The 20492-nt window shown below is 39.1% G+C and overlaps 1 protein-coding gene across 2 annotated transcripts in view; it reads right to left on the bottom strand.

Annotated features, from left to right (window-relative positions):
- The window catches only part of LOC137266281 (protein FAM184A-like), a 98653-nt gene that overhangs the window by 3355 nt on the left and 74806 nt on the right, over positions 1 to 20492 (bottom strand). Inside the window, exons 11-17 of one of the 2 annotated variants that reach the window (XM_067801770.1) lie at positions 20145 to 20183; positions 9038 to 9191; positions 8177 to 8304; positions 7261 to 7445; positions 6531 to 6677; positions 875 to 992; positions 444 to 551 (exon numbers count right to left, since the gene is read on the bottom strand). In XM_067801770.1, coding sequence (XP_067657871.1) covers positions 444 to 551; positions 875 to 992; positions 6531 to 6677; positions 7261 to 7445; positions 8177 to 8304; positions 9038 to 9191; positions 20145 to 20183 — 879 coding nt within the window. The remainder of the gene's footprint in view (positions 1 to 443; positions 552 to 874; positions 993 to 6530; positions 6678 to 7260; positions 7446 to 8176; positions 8305 to 9037; positions 9192 to 20144; positions 20184 to 20492) is intronic. The other variant, XM_067801771.1, reaches the window with a different exon arrangement.

The following is a 20492-nucleotide window of genomic DNA, read 5'->3' as shown; positions in this document are numbered from 1 at the left end:
ATGTCTAATGTCATAACCAATCATACATGTATTATTCAAATCTGAAAATGAGACCAAGTGTGTTAAGTTTTTTACCTTTAATACAAGGTATTGTTTTGTTTTTCCACTTTGAAATCAATCTTCTGTCAGTGAATGAGGCTCAACAGGTCAGTGTGGGTAACTACAGAAAATAACTGTCTGAAACATAGACATGTGCCCCATGTGCTTACTGCATGGATGTTAGTCCACTGGGTTGACATGCCAAACCTTTCTCCCAATGATATGCTGGTACATTTCAGAATCAGCAATGAGTCATTCTGAGCAATCTCAAAACACACATGAAGTCCTACGTCAGTTAAACTGGAATTTGACAACTCATGGAGAAACATTCCTTTCAGTAATTGAAACACTGGACAGACCTGTCTGATATGACATAGGTATGTGTACTTGTGTGATCATCTGACCTTGACATTAAGAGGGTTGAGGACACCGACATTAGGACTGCTGTTGAAGACCTTGTTGAAATTTGTCTCCCTGTTGACCAGCTCCAGCTGATAGAATCGCTTCTCATCCTGCAAATACATGCGACGTCAGCACACTGTACAGGTCAAGACACTGTCAAAGACTAGATACACTGAAGCTACCCGAGAGTGAATCTCCTTCAACATACTTAACATACTCTGATAACTTCATGCATCTGTGAAGCAACTATATTTTATGACTGCTTCACGTGATACTAACTTTCTTGGCCTCAGAGGCTGATAGAGAAGGAGTGAGTTCGTATGTGTGGTGTAACACAACTTTTAACAATATTCCATCAACATCATGGAAGGGCGAACTGTAAGCACATTCTCAATGTGAAATAGTCAAATGGTGATGTGGTCATCAGTCATACCATGATCTCCTTTAAGCGCTGCTCTCTCTCTGAAATGGCATCTCTCAGCTGCTGAATGAGCTCCAGGTCTTCTGGACGAGACTCACGGTTCTCATATCTCTCTTCTGCCTCCTCCAGCCTGGAACACATGGCATAACACTGGATTAAACATGGGAACTACAGATTCAGCAACTGCAGACAATCATCAGATGACATTCTGGAGGGGAATCACCCTGTAGTGTGAAACTGGACCAGGAACACCCTTCATTTCTTGTACAAACAATGATACATATTGCTAGACTGAAATCACAAAAACATTATAAAGAAGTCATTGTGACACTTGTTCACTATTCGTGACTATGCTTGTTGTAAGAGGCGACTAACGGGATTGGGTGGTCAGACTAGCTGACTTGGTTGACACATGTCATCGGTTCCCCATTGCGCAGATCGATGCTCATGTTGTTGATCACTGGATTGTCTGGTCAGACCGTTGCCATATAGCTGGAATAATAATAATAATAATAATGCACATTTATAATGCGCCTTTTCCACGCCCTTAGGTATGCTCAAAGCGCTACAGAAATAAATAGAAATATGTACAAAGATGAAGATGGGTTAAATTATGTGAAGTATACTGAGAAAAGGTGGGTTTTCAGTTTTGCTTTGAAACTGTCAAAACTTTTAGAGTCTTTGATATCACATGGAAGAGCATTCCAGAGGACTGGTGCTGTGTAGGAGAAGCTGCGGTGTCCGAAAGATTTCAGTCTGTAGGTGGGTATCACAAGAATATTCTGAGAGTTGGAACGGAGGGTGCGGGCTGGTACATATGGGTGAAGCAGGTTAGACAGGTAGGAAGGGGCCAAGCCACGAAGACATTTATATGTCAGGCAGAGAATTTTGAAGTCAATTCTTGCTTTGACTGGTAGCCAGTGGAGTTCTTTCAGGATAGGAGTGATGTGGGCACATTTAGAAGTTCTACTGATAATGCGGGCAGAGGTGTTTTGTATCCTCTGCAGTTTAACAGCCAGATTGGAGTTAATGCCAGAAAGAACACTGTTACAATAGTCGAGCCTGGATGTTACCAGAGCTCGAACCAGGGCTTGAGTTGCTGCAGAAGTCAAGTACTGGCGAATGTTGCTGATCGACCGGAGATGGAAGAAGCATACTTTGCTCACTTGGTTGACATGGGCATTGAACGTCAAAGAAGAATCAATGTGAACGCCAAGATTCCTCACAACATCTGATGGGCAGATATCCGCATCTGCAACTTTGAGGATGACAGCTTCCACCTTGCTTAGTTGTTGTCTTGTGCCTACAAGGAGAGCTTCGGTTTTCGTGTCGTTCAGCTTGAGCTTATTTGTAGTCATCCACGACTTTATGTCTAGTGTACAGTCAGCGATGCGTTGAAGAGACTCATTCAACTCTGATGGGTGAAAGGATTCCAGAAGCTGTGTGTCATCAGCATAAACATGATGAGACATGCCGTGATCACTGACAATGTTTCCAACATGCCCTGTGTACAGTACAAACAGAACCGGACCCAGAACCGATCCTTGGGGCACCCCACAGGAGACAGCCACAGCAGGAGAGCGCTCTCTGCCCACAAGGACCGATTGATGCCGGTCTGTCAAGTAAGAGGAAACCCACTGAAGGACAAGGTCACACAGTCCATAATGATGCTTCAATCTAGTCAGGAGTTTAGGGTGGTCAACGGTATCGAAAGCCGCGGATAAGTCCAATATTGGTAAGTGTGACGTAAAACTAAACTCACTCACTCACTTGTTCACTATTCCTGACAGTCACTTTCAACGAACTGGCCTCACCATTCTGAATGAGACACCGTGCATGAACTCTTCAAGGATACCTTATCCAATATGAATGTCAACACAACACACCTACAGAGCTGCATTTGTGATGCAGTTAGCATAAGCACATCCTTCATGGTTGCACAGGGGACACACTGAAATCTGTGTAACTTCTCACCCTCCCTCCAATCAATCTTGATGCCTGTGAGTTACAATCCAATCAGTATTAACATCCCTTTGAAGAACTGACTTCTACCCTAAATTTTGATATGTGACAAAGACATTTTTTGTATCTTAAGTTTTTAAACAAATTCATTTTCAAAACAGACCTTATAAATAACACATCAATAAATCAAAACTTCTCCTTTAGGAGTCATCATACACTGTCTCATTCATACATGGCCAGCAGTGGAAGACATGTACGTGCCAGCCTGTTTGAGATAAGTACATGACCTTCAAAAGTTCAGCTAAATGTCTGCTGAAGTTGGTCCATTCACAAGGAAATATATTTTTTACAGACCACATTTTGCAATTGATGGATTCATATTGCTTCATTCTAAACAACAACTCTCCAGACACTTATTTATGTTAACAGCAGGTTGGGCAAATAATGACCTTCACATCCTGGTCAAGAGAACCAGTAACCTGATGAGGTCCTTCAGAGCAATTGAGACTAGGACACAGTGAAGTTTGTTATTTTTTCAGTTGGTCTACGATCCACTTACATCACTCGTGTTATCAGTCAGATGGATCTCATGGTTTGCTTTAGGGCAGAATTACGTCACGACTCACTACTTAAGTCAAGTAACCAGCTCTCACAGTGAGGCTGATCAAAAGAGTAATTTGTTTCATGACAAAAATATGTATTTCAGTTTAATATTTGGACTTGTGTTTGTTTATTGATTAACACAACACACATTAATACTCTTGCTGTCATTCAGCAGCCTGTAAATAAACACATCTGTCCACCATATGCTGGTGATTGATATTACAAGCAATGCCCCTCGTGACTGAGGAGGATGACACACCAACAACTCAGACAGTGAGTCTGACATATGATCCATATATATGCCAGCATATGTCATTGTAGACTACTTCCTACTTGAAAAGACACATGATGGAGTTGAGAATGTCAGATATGAAATTACATTTCAGCATTATTGATGGTTCTAAAATTGCCTTGATGAGAAATGGAAACGCATTGCAATACTTCTGAAATGTATGAGCTCAAGCTCATATTTACTCACTAGCCATAACTGGTCCTCACGGTGGCTCCAGACACCTAAATCCACTGCAGCACTGAAACCATGACCATTGAATGTTTCTTCTCACCACCCTAATGTTAAAGGTTAAAGATTCTTGGGTTCCTTACATCTTAACACTATAGTCACAAAGCACATAGTCTCCGTCTAACACTGTACACTGCTGGATGGCGACCAGAATCTGCTCACATTATAGATTTGCCCCTAAAGTGATCTATTTATGTCAGACAAAAGGAATCAATGTTTACAAGTGTGTCAGGCTTTCTTCCCACATTGAAAAGTATATGAAGATATGATCAAACTACTGAAATTATGGTGAACCTGGCATGTCACTCTCTGTTCATGTGATTTGATCACATTCAAATTCCAGTTGAAAAACACATTTGTTCTGGATAGCTTTTTTAAATATCACTGATTAATTTGCTACATGGACATCATGCAGACCAGTGCATTACAAATGTGTTACGATGATTATGTTTGAAAACAGATTACAGCAAACCAGACCATACTTGCTGTCTGTGTTGCATGTATTCTGCATATGACATTGTAGCAAAACAACTCACTACAAATAACAATGCATTATTGTTACACCTGCTGGTGTTGAGGCAGTAAAGCTTTGGAAAGTAATAAGGAGACCTTAAGTCAAGTAAATGTAGAGAAACAGTCAATGTGTCTCACTATCTGTATCATGTGGAACTAGAACTAGACTGGCATGATAAGCAAACACATTACCCTCTTGGCTACCCACTGCCCTTTCTAGATTCACACAACTTAACACTCCATTACATGAAATGCTGTTGGAACTATGGGGTATTATAAGATGATGGCATTACATGTAGTGGACTCAGTGAACTTGTACGCGTGTCATTTGCAGATATATAATTCGTTAGAAATCTGCCATCCCACGACTTACTGACTTGCAGGCATCATGCCAAACAGGAGATGACAGACATTTTGAACATTCCTTCCTAATACAACTCAAGACCAGTTCCAATGTTGATATATCTAAACAGACTGGGTATGTTGGTGGAAACTGATGTACACCTCATAAACTACTCTAGTGATGACACCAAGAGAAACAGCTTATCTGCACTACAACTTCTCCCAAGCATCTTTATGATCAGTAGTTTAGTAGGATTTTCAGCTCTAGACCTTGGTTGCCATTTGGGGACATAGTGTTCCTATTTTAGGCAGAGATAATATAACAAACACAAATGAGATTCTGTGTGCTTGGAATAATGCCAGAGTATTAGATGTCCTGTGTTTGTCGCGTTCTGCTTTCACAGATGTCCTTGCATGTCATGCAGAAGTCCACTGGTGCTTAATTCCTTACACACTTATCAGTATGAGGGAGAAGGGTTGAACACACCTTTGAACACTATTACATGCAGTGTGAGCCTGGCATGGGAGGAAAGTTTCAGCTGTCCGAGGTTGAGAACATTTATCACACCAGTATGGGTATGACACCAATGAACCAAGAATCAAGATATGAGATGAGAATTAAACAACCTACAATCATCAGATCTAAATCTTGGTAAGGGAAACAACTCTGCACAGGAACTATCAGCTAAAATGACCACTGGGCCAACACACCTAATTCTGGGCACTCAGTTTCAGTAATACCTTCAATGCCCACAAATCTCCTTCCAAAGTGCTACACTATTCATAACTACAAGTTGGTTGTCATCCCTTGTTAGCTGAACAGTCACAACCGTGTACCTAACATGTCGCCTAGTGCAACTATTTAGATAAGCTTTGTGCATGTATGCTGCTAACCACAACAGGTACTTTACAGAACGAAGCAAGTCAGCCATGAGTCAAAAGAAGGGTAAATATATATCCTGAGAGGTAAAGAAACCACTGTAAGTGTTGGTATTTAAGTCATCCCCCTAAAAGTCAATTAGAAGCTTCCTTCAAGCACCTTCCCTTGATGTATTTACACAACGGTTTCCAGTTACGTCAAGCTTCGTCTATTATCAATGCCCCACTAAAAATAGAACTCAGGAGTGTGTGGTCCTTTCGGTACTTTCATGTAAGCAGGAACATTAACATTCAGCAAAATGGATTCCCAGGAACATAAAAACGCATGATCTGCTAACTATGCATTTTCGAATATTAAGGGGAAACATATCTACCATGGTTCCCCACTATTGTGGAACAAATTTTTTTTTAGTTTGGAAAAATACATTCCACTGTTTCCTGGCAAAAATAGAGAAGTCTCTTTGCATTTTAATGATATGAGACAAACATTATTTTGATCAACCTATGATAAGCAAAGACATTAACCTCTTGGCTATATCTAGCCGCTGTCCTAACAATTTGGGAAATTTATGGAGGGTGGATTATATATACCATTGGTCCTTTGGTGGAGTAATATTTTTTCATTTGAAAAAACAAACACCCAGCTGTTTCTTGGTCAAGAAAAAAAAAGAAAAAGAGGCTTAATTGTATCGTACAGAAGTGAGACAAAAATTATTTTGATCAGCCTAACTATGCACTGTTTGGGCTACTGCCACAGACAACATCATGAACTAAACCAGTGATCCCAGCCAAGGGCTCTCTGTAAGGTGGTGTGGAGTATTTCCTCTATACAATGGTGTGTGCACTCACTGTATCTGCAGCTCGGAGATCTTATCCTTCAGCATTTCCTGGGCCTGGTTGAACTGCGCCACCATGTCCTGCATCTCACGGATGTGGTCAGCAGACAGGTTGTCCAATGACCGCTGGTGCCGACTCTGCAGTTGCTCCTCTTGAGACCTGATGGAGAGGAGGAGGAGGAGACATGCTAGATGGCTATCATCAGGAGCAACCTGTGCCTGTGACAAGCTCGGGCACATGAAGAAACCCTGAGAGAACTTTAACTAAGCAGGAATTTATTGATAATTTCCCACCGTATGAATAAAGAGTCATTAGGTGAACTGGATTTCATGACTTAATATCTATGTAAAGCTCTACACAAAATCTAGAAATTGTCCAGTTAAAAACATTTACTTTGAATAGTAGTCCATCTTTGCAATGCTGGCTGTGACATCAGAATGTCTGCACAGGTCGTACTACTGACTTTAATGGCTTTAACAATTTCTGCAACTGGCATATAAAGGCTACACAAAACACCCACTTGGTAACTGAGATGATTATTTCTCAGAAAACGTTTTAAATTTAACGGAAATGTTGGTGCTATTTCATTAAAATTACAGAACCTGAAATGCCTATCTTTGAGCACATTGGTGATTATTGTTAAATGCCTATCTTCAAGCTTCCATGTATTACACAAGGACTACTTCAGTGAACACTGGCTACAGAACCAACTCTCTTGCAAACTATGAAACATCCAACCTACTTGAGTCTGCTATTAGCTTCACTTCTAGCTTTGAGGATTTCCTTTCCTTTTGCTGTGATTTCTTTCTTCAGTTGATCAGTGTCATTCTGCCACTTGCGTATCTCCTCCTCCAGGTTCTTGATATGGCGCTCCCGCTGTGTTATCTCTCCTTGAAGTTCTTCTATCCTCAGTGAATGGTCATTGTCCTAGGATTGGGAAAGTCAGTCAGCAGAGTGCAATTTTGTCGTGTTTTCAGTACCTGCACTGAGTGCAACCTGCCTTATAGGTTTGGCTGCACCATCACAAGTTTGGTTGCACCATAAATTATATCATCAATTCTAAAAAGTAATATAAACACGAAATGTTTAGCAATTTCATAACAAGTCCTCAGTATCAGATATATTCAACTTCTTACTTACAGTCTCTTACAATAAGATGCTGGATGATTTACTGTTACCTGACCGAGTGCAACCTGTTACTGAAGGTAACCTGCACCAGCCATTTTTAACATGCACCAGTGCAGGCTGTAAACAGTGAAATCACTCCCTGGTTAGTGAAAGTTGAACCACCATGTAGTGAGTGATATTACAGTCATATGACTGTGACCTTGTAACCATGGCAAAACAAATCAGTGATTGAAAACATGAGCAAATAACCTACTCCATCAGAACACAGAGAAATAGACACATGGGCAAATATCCTTATCAGCTGGATCCTGACAAAAGCATTAGATTTCAGGTCCAATCCTGATTTTGAATCCCTCAAGGGATTGCTAGTATTTTTATTCTGACAGATATTACTGTATTATGCGATTTTACAGCTGTAACTACAGAATGAAATGGCAAATATACTCCATAAATCTTGCAATATCTTTATAGTTTGACATCAGATATCTCATATTCAGCTTTGGTTAATTCTATGTGGTATTGTGTTTTACCTTTTGTTTTGAGATCTCTACAGCTCTCTCCAACTGCATCCTGGCAGCTGTCAGCTCCCCTTGGTGGTTCAACTTTAGTTGTTCCAGCTCTCGCAAGTGGGTGCTGGTCAGCTCGTCACGCAGCTCAGCTACAATATTCAGAGGAATCCCTATGATTACCCTCATTATCATACAGTTGTTATCACTTATTATTTCTGAATATGGCCATACTAACAATATAAGCTATCAGTCAATATAAGTTTTATCAGTCCCTCGTGAAGTTGTATTTCCCCAGCCGGAGAGGGGAATACAACCTTACTCGGGACTGATAAAACCCTGTATTTCCCGAGACATGATGTGATAACGCATTTATCTAGCTGAATGTTTTCACTAAATCAAAACAAAACAACACACATCGAATCGACTTGCTGCCATGTTGACACCAGCTGATCCTTTGACCTCAATGCACCGCACATTACTAAAGGCTTGTCGATGCACGCTTTTCTCACTTTGCGTTGTTACTGAGGCGTAGCGGGGTGATATGACTTTCGTAGCGGGAGTACACGACTTTTATACTCCCGCTCGCGGATCGTGATGGATGTACATGGCATTTTATCAGAGTCACATGGACCAATCAAAACTCGACATTCTTACATGAGGCTAGATAAATACCATTATACATTGTTCCAACATTATTTAGATTGGAACATTTTGTCCACTGAAACATTTGTCCTCTAAATGCAGTACCATGTGTTTGATTATCAACATAATTGCGACTGGCACACACAATGAAGCAGCAGTACTAGAAACAAAGTATTTTGCCAAACATATATAATAGTCTTGTATGAGCTAATGCAATGCTTCTGTAGAGCTGTTGTTTACCTAGAGCAGTCTTATGTTTCTCTGCCATGTCGGACACCTCAGTGAGCCTGGCCTTGTCAGCCTGATCCTTGATGCTTTCCACCATAACCCGGTGAGCTGTTGTCTGGGCCTGCATGTCCTCAATGTGCTGGGTCCGCAACTTCTTCTCCATTTCCTGCAACACACAGATACAGCATGACACACACATGAAACATGACACACAAAACTACAACGTGCAACACACCTGTACACTTTGGGATACTTGTACATCACACACCTGTATGTCGTGTCATACACAGGCACATCATGACAATCCCCTGTCCATGACAAAAATTCCACTACATCATGAAACAGAACTGTACAGTGTACATCATGACACACACAGGCACATCATGACAATCCCCTCTCCATGACAAAAATACCACTACATCATGACACAGACCTGTACTGTGTACATCATGACTCACATCTGTATATCATGTCACACACAGGTACATCATGACACTCCCCTGTCCAAGACAAAAGTATAACTATAGCATGAAACAGACCTGCACTGTGTACATCATGACTCACACCTGCATATCATGTCACACAGGTACATCATGACACTCCCCTGTCCAAGACAAAAATACAACTACAGCATGAAACACACCCCATACATCATGGCACACCTGTAGATATCATGACTGAAAACCTAACTTATTGAAAGATGTGTCCCTTTTTTCGGCAGAACATCATTTGCACATTAAAAACTAATACCAGTTATATTTGTCAGCTCCTCATAAGAGCTTACTAATAGATACAACAGTGTAATATGTCATGATCAGACACACATATTTATCTGGAAAAGAACACTGCTTTTGTTCAGAAGTTTCCATGCACATATGTATCTGTCCAGATAGTTCAAAACATCATCTATTTCAATCCCAAGCTGATACTGTCTTATTTCTTACAGTGATAAAGCAGTAATGGAATTTAAATGATGCCTGGTCCTTGAGTTTGCTTCATGAGCGTTTAATCTAATTACAGGCTCCAATGTCAGTTTTCAGATTTACAGGGTTATGACACAGACCACTTCACTTTAAATTTCACTTTATAGTCACTGATCAATATCTGAAAACAGCAACACCTTGTCTGCTATTAACCTCAACAGGCAAACCACACCCCAACCACTACATAACTTACGAGTTTCAGTTTTGATCAACGGCTGCACCAAGAAATCTCAAACCACTCCAAAAAATCAATCTTGGATGGACTCCAAGGAAGCCAGAAAAAGGCCATGATTATTTCAGAAGCCAACAAACTGGTGGCAAAGCATGTTTCCTTGGAGGCGTGTACCTCCTCCGCCAGTGTGGCGTTTACATAACACTATCTTCTAAAGCAATAGCTCTCTTACCATTTCTCAAGATCACATTTCATCTTATCATAGTAAAAGAACAATTATTGTCTTGATGTACTGACTATCTCTTCTGATACATGTCTTCATTGGCACATTTTCATTTTTCAATTAGTTTGATTTCCTGAAGGCGACAATTGTACTCTGTGTGAGTGGCATGCAAGGCAGATAACCCATCTTTGTTTTCCAGATTTAAGAGGACATTCATCCCCTGAACAGGAACTGGCTATATTTGAGTTCTATTTACAGTTTATGATTGAATGTTTTCTGAACACAGCCTTATCATGTTGTAAGAAAAAAATAGAATCCAAAGATTGGCTTTGTGATATTGAGCATGTTGCTGTAGAAACAATATAAACAATTGTCCATGTACATAGCACCCACCCAGATGACAGATAATGAGAACCACAATGGCATGTACTGCTGCTTATCTTGCCATGTAGATTTCATCTTGAGGAGATTGACATGCTACAACTGGAACTCATACAAACTGAATAAACAGAATGTTCATATTTTCAAAGGTTTTGCTAAGATAATGTATCTGAACCTTAAAAATAATATAGCACTTTTTGAATGAAGGCTTTTCTTAGGTTTAAGTATATAGTAAGGAGTGTTCTCAAATGGTTATAGGCAATGGATTATTTATTCATAACAAAATCATTCATACTAATCATTAGCTTCTGAACTAAAAGTTGTTTTATTATGACCCCAATTACTGAATCAGGGATAACAATGATAACAACAATAACATGAAAAAAACACTTGGCTTGTTCTTGCGACAAGTCTCATAAGGCAGACTTGTTTCACTCAAAACCAACCTACGTTCTATGAAAAATATCAAGAAAGGAATATTACAACCCCATAAGTATGTACATGAGACCACTGGCTGAACTCAGTCTGTATGAGTCCAAGTAATCACTGGTTCAGCCCATCAGTATGAGTTCAGGCAATCACTGGTTCAGTCCATCAGTATGAGTTCAAGCAATCACTGGTTCAGTCCATCAGTATGAGTTCAAGCAATCACTGGTTCAGCCCATGAGTATGAGTTCAAGTAATCACTGGTTCTGTCCATCAGTATGAGTCTAAGTAATCACTGGTTCAGTCCATCAGTATGAGTTCAAGCAATCACTGGTTCAGTCCAGCAGTATGAGTTCAAGTAATCACTGGTTCACTTCATGAGTATAAGTTCAAGTAATCACTGGTTCTGTCCATCAGTATGAGTTCAGGCAATCACTGGTTCAGTCCATCAGTATGAGTTCAAGCAATCACTGGTTCAGCCCATGAGTATGAGTCCTAGTAACCACTGGTTCAATCCATCAGTATGAATTCAAGTAATAAGTGGTTCAGTCCATTGTACAAGTCAAAGTAATCAGTGGTTCTGCCCATCAGTATGAGTTCAGGCAATCGCCGGTTCAGTCCATCAGTATCAATTCAAGTAATCACTGGTTCACTTCACAAGTTGAAGTAATCATTGGTTCAGTCCATCAGTATGAGTTCAAGCAATCACTGGTTCAGTCCAGCAGTATGAGTTCAAGTAATCACTGGTTCACTTCATGAGTATAAGTTCAAGTAATCACTGGTTCTGTCCATCAGTATGAGTTCACGTAATCACTGGTTCAGTTCATGAGTATAAGTTCAGGTAATCAGTGATTCCAGCCAATCACTATCTGTTGAAGTAATCATTGGTTCCAGACCATCAGTATGTGTTGAAGTAATCATTGGTTCGAATCTGCTTGCATTGAAGTAATCATTGATTAAGCCATCACTGAAGTAATCACTTGTATTGGAGTACCCATTGGTTCCAGCCCATCACTTTGTGAGGAAGTAATCATGTCAGGTAAAATCACATGATCAACAAACCTGTCCAAACCTTATTGATTTCTACCTTCTTAGATTGTTTCTGACAATGAAAAAGTCATTGAATATATGAAAATGCACACCCATTACATTGCCATAAGATACACAGTTCATTTGTAGTAAAGGAAAACACTACCCGAGACAACCTGATAATGATACATGTCCCACTGTAGCTGTACGAATTTGTATTGAATTATCAGTATGAGACTGACAAAGTTTTGCATCACACATACACTACATATAGACATTACCACATCAATCCTCTCAGTGTTCTCTGGATGCCATGACGATTGTAAATCCAGGGTATAACTTAATATATATACTTGTTATCTGCACTGACAACATAACCTAATTAAGACCTCATTATTGCATTCAAGTAAAGGAATATCTCTATTGTCCACAATTTACTTTGGCAAAAATTATGGAGTCATTTTTTCTTATCTGTATGTGTGTCTGATTGCTGCATTATGACATGACTGCAAGTTAACACAGAGCACAGACAGCTGGCAAGGAATTTTTTATACTTCAGACAGTATGCCACTAATACACTCTGTGCCGTCTGCAAAAAAGCATTCAGTTTCAATATATTCATCATTCCACATTAGACCGATAAAAGCTCATTAACAGAATAGCAAAATGATCCTGCAATTTTCGACAAACTGAAATCTAGCAAAAAATAGTAAGTGTTCATGTTAATGTCTTCTATTTAAAAACTTGACGTTTCTTTTTCGCATACTTGCCATATATTCAGAAAATATGAACAAAAACGTATTATATAATATATCTGGGTTAGATCACAATATTTTTCGTATACAATTGGGTTAACATTATGCATACATATTGTAGTCATTAATTATAATGTAATGGACACATGTTGACTTTAGGCTTTGTGCGAATATGAGTCAACTGACTAAAAAAACCTGATGTCAGAATCGTGCAGTCCATGCCACCAGTCACACAAGGAACATGTGTTATCAAGGCGCAACCCACGGAACACATGTAGCACGGTTGTAATTAACATGTACACTTATCGATAACATCCTTCTCACAACATTAGGAGTATGAGTGTCTCATTCAATGAACAACATCTCTACACACATCTGATAAAGCTGTCAATCACTCAACTCTCCACATGTCACCCACCTAAGACTAGTGACATCTCCATCATCGTTTATTTGTTCATGAAACCTAGAAAACAATCACCTGTTTTACTCGTCTTGGACGTTTTTTTTCACATTTGAAGGATTCCATATTGCGATGTAGCTGTGAATGTTTTGAGACCATTTCAACTGTTATTAAAACCTTGCAGCTGTCTATCCCTGAAATTAAGGTTATGGTGTTCATTTCAGATTTCTGAGGCAAGATTTCAAAATCAAGGTATCAATTTCATCAGAAAAAGCATATGTTTCTTGAACAAACCTAATTTCTGTTCTATTCTTCCAAGTCTATTTTGAGTGAGAGCAGACATAAGAAAACCAAGACCAAACCACCAAAAAAAATAAAGCTCTCTGACATTCTGAAAAAGTGAGTTCCTAAAATATCATTAATTTTTCTTCATAGAACCCTAACATTCAACATTCTTGGAATGTACAAAATGCTGTGAAATGTTTTTCCCTGGTCTGTGATATGTCAAACAGACAGTATCATCACAGACATGTCAAAACTGTCTTGAACAACTGAAGGAACACTGAATTGGAAAATTATCAGTTAAAGCTCATGTAGTTTTGAGGGAAAAAAAATGTTTTGACGTAATATTTCATATGTTGAACATTATGTGGCAGTTGTCATGACTGTTTTAATGGCACTTTCTGATTACTTGAATTACAGGCAAGATATTTGTTTCTATTTGTTGATAAAGGAATTTGGCTAATTCAAAACGTAATTAACCCTGACAATGTACCCATAGGTACAATGTAGTTTTGATGGCTTAACATCTGCGCTGAATCATGAAGGAAACAAGATTTGTCAATGGACAGAGAATTTCAGCTGTTTTTCACTGAAGCAATTTCTGCTGTGTGAGGCAATGTCTTGCCAATTGAACATGATTTGGGTATGAGAGTGGACACTGTTTCACCTTCCAGGTGTTCAAAAATCCCATTGCCCGACGCCCAGGACAAGTCAGTTTTCATATTGGGCAATCAAATAATGCTATCTTACTTGTCCTAGATAATTTCCACTTATGGTTTCAAACTGCAAATAAACTTGGATGTCATTTCATGTACGCTCATAATGTAGCTATTAAATTTTGCAATAATAATAAAGTAGAGCTATCGTTCTTTGAAATTTATCACACTTCAATAAATAGTCCAGTACACATTAACATCAAACATTGTGTCAGAAAATCATGGCAAGTGGGAAATCAGTCAGGACAAGTGACTTTCTTGAAGTGGTTTTTAAAAAAGGTTTTGAAACCCTGCTTTCTGATTTGTAAAACAAGCTATATCACAGTGGCTGAGAAGGGTACTGATCAACAAACAATGACAACTTAATTGGTAACTTTATGTTCTCAATACATCTGAACAAGACTAATCCTTAGTCCCTGAATATAAGTAAAAGTTTAATAGTAACAAATAAACACATTTAAATTGAAAAAGAGATCCAGTGAGTTGGGAGAAACTCTTGTTTCTCTTGTCTCTTGCAAATCCTTGCGAGGCTACTAAACTTTGCACTTTTGAGGGGGTGTCCATTAGTCTTAAATCCACTGTTTATATTTAATGTTTTCACTTAATTTAAATAAGTCACCTATCAGGGATAAATTTGCAGGCATCTGATGTCCCTGTGCCCAGTTGTCAACATCCTAATGGGAGATACAATGAACCTAGGCAGTATACACATCTCTAGTATCTACAAACTGCACACATGTAGATAAAACACTCTATAAATCTCAAAGATCATTTCATTGGGGGAGAGAAGTTTAGTTAGTCTGTCTGGACTTAATGACAATGCAATCATTCTTCATGTTGTTATCATCCTAATTACAGTGTTGTCCCCGGGAACTGGGAGGAGAGGTGTCCACCCTTGCTGAATGACACACTCTAATGGCCAACACCTACTCCAGTTAGGTAACAAGATTTCATCTGGGAATACAGCATTCTATGTTAGGAAATAGTTTTCATTGGGAATGTCAAGTTGAATATGAACCTCTAATGACATGAAATATATACCACATATAAAACATATTTGGTAACACTTCATGATCAATATCTTGCCAGTCATGCAAAGTTTGACCAGTACTGATAGAGCTTAACAAAATGGTTCTAACACATCACCAATGTTTGTGTGTCCAATTATTCCAGTATATGACGAAGGCATGTAAATAACTGAAACAGATTATGTAGTGAATGCTGTGTGCAGTGATCCTTACAATCTGTATATGTTGACATCTTATCAACCAGGTTGCTCGAGACAAATGACAACCTAGAATCATTATGAAGTCTTCTGAGTGAGTGAGTGAGAGAGTGAGTGAGTGTTTAGGGTTCTGGCACTTTTAGCCATACTGCAGCGATATAATGGAGGGGACACCAGAAATGGAGGTCTTCTGAAGATACAGGTGCCAAGTCCTAGCATGATCATCTCCACAGAGTATGCCAGGGAGGCTTGTATGCCAGTACTTGAAAAATAATGATCCACACACTGTCTGTGGAATATGACAATCTGATACAATTACCCACTGGGTAAAGATCACAACATATAGGCAATAAGGTATACTTTCAGAGGGACTTATGTGAGAAATATTGCACATTTTTGCAACCATAAAAAAACAGACACACAAAGTAAGCATGGAATAGGAAAAAGAAAAATAATAGAAAGCAGCCTATGAAACAGTTGTTCTGAGCCAGTTCTGTAAAATTCTGTTCAGTCTGCGAGTCTGTATCACAACACTAAAATCTTCTGAATCTGATAGTTAGACTTGACTGTAGATGACAATGTTTTGGCACAAATGCTAGTTTACCATCAAATGTTATTGAAAACAATATAATTCCATTTATTTTTGTAAGGTAAATTTCCAGGAGATCAAGGCAATCACCTGTGAAGTAAACTATGTCAGCTTCACCTCAAGAACAAATACACATGCCAAAGACTTTGATGTAGTATATAGTTACTCAAAACAACTCTCCTTTAGCACAGTCAATACTGCCTACATACCACCCAACCCAGATCGTCAGATCACTTGCTTATCATGACTGATAGATTTGTCTTGGTTAGTGAACATATCCCTTGGATATTTAACAATACTCTGCACTCCAACATGGGTAAAAGTATTTATATCACACATGCTAGGACTGGCTAGATAGAAACAATCCTTTTCCTGGAATGCTAAATCCACAATGACATTTAGCAAGGAAGTTGTAAGAGGAGAATCACACCATGCTGAGCCTCTGTCCCTTATTATTAAAGAGGCCTGCAAGTAAAGTCAATCAGTGATGCATTTTAGAAATACTTTGTTGGTCTCAATGTTTGAGAACTGGATCCCATAAAATGACATATTCTGTTAATTTCTTGGACCAAGATGAGGTAATAGGGGTAGAAGCCAAGTTTTGAGGTTACCTATGATGGAATGAATTGGTGGAGTGCTAATCTCATTTACAACATAGCCCCATCCATTGTTATGGTTCACACATGCTTGGCTGCCTGGATGTGACTTGTCCATGATGTCTTTGAGAGAGTAGTCCATCAGAGGGTTTCCTTTGGAATCCAAGGAACACAAAGCCATCTTCTTGTGATTTGATAAAACAGACTTTGGCGTTTCTTTCTGGAGAAATGTTTCCACTTCTTAGTCTCTGGTGGTAATATTAGAAACTGGAGCCTGATCAAAATCATCTGTGTCTGCTTTGAAATTCTTTCTAAAGGACATGGAGTGTTTCTGATCAGAATTCAGGAGGCTAGAAACAGCATGCTGAAACCTTTGTCACACATAATTCATTCAACTCCATGTTCTCAACATGAGAAATGACTCCTGTATAGACTATGAGTCCTTGATCATCCATGACCGTGTGTATTTTATCATTGCCTTCCTTAGTGGTGTCAGATAAAAGTCTTCCTGATGTTAGGTCATCTCTGAGGCTCTCACTTCCCTTCATAACAAAGCTGTATACATCTTAAAAAGGACGAATGTCAACCACTAAATCTGACAACATGGATTGCTTCTGGAGTTAGAACTTTAAGTTTGGAGATACCTAATAAGTGCAGTAACCAGCTTGGTCATTTTCATCAAGTTGAACCTAGCCACTTTGAAGCCTACAACAATACTACCTTTAAGCATGGAATGTCTTGTACTTGATACATGCAAACTGTTAAAGGCGTACTATACATCCAGAGAATGACTCAGAACCTTTCTGCCAAAGTGTAATTTTCTGAGGTCTCAGAAAGTCAAAAGAAGTCTGTGCCCATATTTCCTTCTAATACTATGGTCCCTTTGTCAATGCTACAGAACTTGAATCTGTTAATGTAATCCCTTCCAAACACTGCACCCTTACACACCTTCCTTCATACACACTGAAGTGTCCCGTACATCCTGGTACACTTCAGGGAATCATGGTGCTCCCAGTATTCAATCTGAACTAAAGTAGACACTTCTTCATCTAGAAAAATGAATCTACAAACAAACAAAAACATGCACATATACTTATATCTGTCAATTATTAACGTGCAGCAACATTCCACTGCTGATGTCATACAGTGTGATGATGTAGGAAACATGACTACAATTGAGATGAATACAAAAATCCTGCCAGCTGACTTCCTCAATAACCTTGAGACTCATGGTTTGTGTATGAAGAAGGGTTCCATCCCACTATTCCCAGTGTAACGGGAACAAAGCCAGCCTATGTTGGGAGCAGACAGCATGTGGTGTGTTATGAAGTGTGTACATTGCTGTGATGATACTAGCACAGTGTCAGTCAAATGTTAGGCTCTCTTGCAGCTGAAGCTTGTCAGTGATATCCCCATCTCTTCAATCCCATCCTAATCACCCTGGCATGTCACCTCACTGTTATAAACACAGAGCTGATTATGCTGATAGTGTAATATACTCATCCTCAACATACAGACACACCTATACACAAATAGGCACTACATTAGCCACATCACATTTACTTGGTTATCAACTTGTTTTTACCTATTCATGCACAGATCTACATGCTGATGTGTCGCTGTGTGACGTTCCAGTGAAAGCAATGTAACACATAAATGGACAATCTAGCTAATCATTCAAAACTAAACAAACTGTTCTGACAAGCTTGTTACCTCATGAAATATGCACTTCAAGAACTTGACCAAAAAAATATTCTTCATGAGATCATAAGGATGATGTTAATTTATGATTCTTGGCATTTGGCAGGCTTAGTCCCCAAAATACACTCAGCTAAATGTTTACGACTAGTTAACAGATGAGCAACAAACATAAATCAATGTTAGAACTACATGATTCCACAGAAGATACACACACATTGCTATGCTTTGGTTTTCAAACTGGGGAAGGTTGACCAATACCCAGATGTCAGAAAAAACCTGACAATTACATTAATTACCATCCACTTCAATCCAACAATCTGACATAACATTGTGCTATACAACTAATTCTATTAACAATAATTCAACCTCACCTCCTGGACAATGTTCAGTAAGAACACTTATAAATTTGAAAGAATTTGCTCATCAACTGTTCTTATCAAGCATCATGTCCGCCTATCAAGTTTAGAAACTGCCTGCACTTGGTCACAGATTGCAATGCCACATATAATTCTGTTTCTCTGCTTTTAAAGTACAGTCATTTCTTTCTATTTGAGTTCTAGCATAGCATCACCTGTTGTTTGATACTGATATAAGTGTGTTCTTTCCATGTTCACAGGACTGAGGTAATCAACACTGAGACCAGTGGTGGACAAAACACAATGTATGATGTTTGGGCTCAAATAGTCTCACATGATCAAATTGTGTGATGAAAATAAACATGCAATGTCATGGTTTTACTGGATGTAGCTACAAACTTTTCTAAAGTTGTCAGCACTTGGACCTTTGGCAATACAAGTTTTCTTCAGTCATGTGACACTTCCTATTACACTTAAGAAGTATAGTTTCTGTTTAAATTATTTTTCAAAATTCGAAAATGGAAATATCAAGTCCTGAAGCATATAAAACATCTCACGGGAAGTAGAACATGTTGTATTGACTGATTTACCAAGGTCTATTACACTGTAATGTCACAGTAGGTCATGTCTCCTTTGTTGTCATACTGGCAGGTCAACATTCCATCCATCATGAATAATAATCCCCTTGTTGTCCTTCTGCACGGTCCACTGATGAATCTTAACAAAATAGCCACAGATGGTATATGAATAACACCCCAGATGAAGTATTAGCTCTGCACTAAGATTCATCAACATTTTGAGTGAATTGAGACGAACAACTCTTAGAGCAATACGTCAGTGACAGCATGGTCTGTCGGTTACACATCGCAGGAAAGACCGTAAGGTAGAACCAATGTGCCATAAACAAAGAGTTAGTATCGATGGAAATTTGGTGAATTAACCCATGAAAAGTTTGCTGTTCCATAAAAAGATCATAGTGCTCCAAATATTGCAAGTCTATGTTTAAGAATGGGAGTTACAATCACCTTAGTGCTATGATTGCTTTGAAAACTGAGCCACTGGTGATGCTGGCATTTTGGTTGAAAGCAGCTGTGAATTGTTGGGAATTTGATAAACAGCCCTTAAATTTGACACATTCAAAATCATCATGCTTTCATGCAGCCATTCCCTAAGTTACTGCACACAGTGGTAAGAGAGGATGCAATATTAATCCATCGGATGCAGATCTGCCTACTGTTTCACAACCTACTAATCTACTGGGCAACACTGATGCTAGCCTCCAAACCTTGGGTAGTGAGTCTCCACTGGCAGCCTCTGCAGTCTCCTGATTCACAAACAGGAAACAACTACTGCATGAGAACTGTCTATAAACATTATTATACTAGGCAATGGTGATTCTCATTAATTAGGAGATATCCAGCCCGATCTACCTTAGCTGAGGACAGGTAATGGTTGTGGGAACTAGTGCTACTCATCATCCACTTATACAGTCAGGCCGCGTTAGTCCGGACCCCGACAATCCGTTTCCCGCGATATCCGAACAATAGCTAGCTGTAACCAATCTTGTTTACTATGTAAACTCATTACCTGTTGATTCAGTAATCCGGTGCTTCAGTCTCCGTATCCGAACGTT

This window comes from Haliotis asinina, chromosome 15, assembly GCF_037392515.1.
Source record: "Haliotis asinina isolate JCU_RB_2024 chromosome 15, JCU_Hal_asi_v2, whole genome shotgun sequence".
NCBI lineage: Eukaryota > Metazoa > Mollusca > Gastropoda > Lepetellida > Haliotidae > Haliotis > Haliotis asinina.
This window is presented reverse-complemented; position numbering and strand designations above follow the sequence as displayed.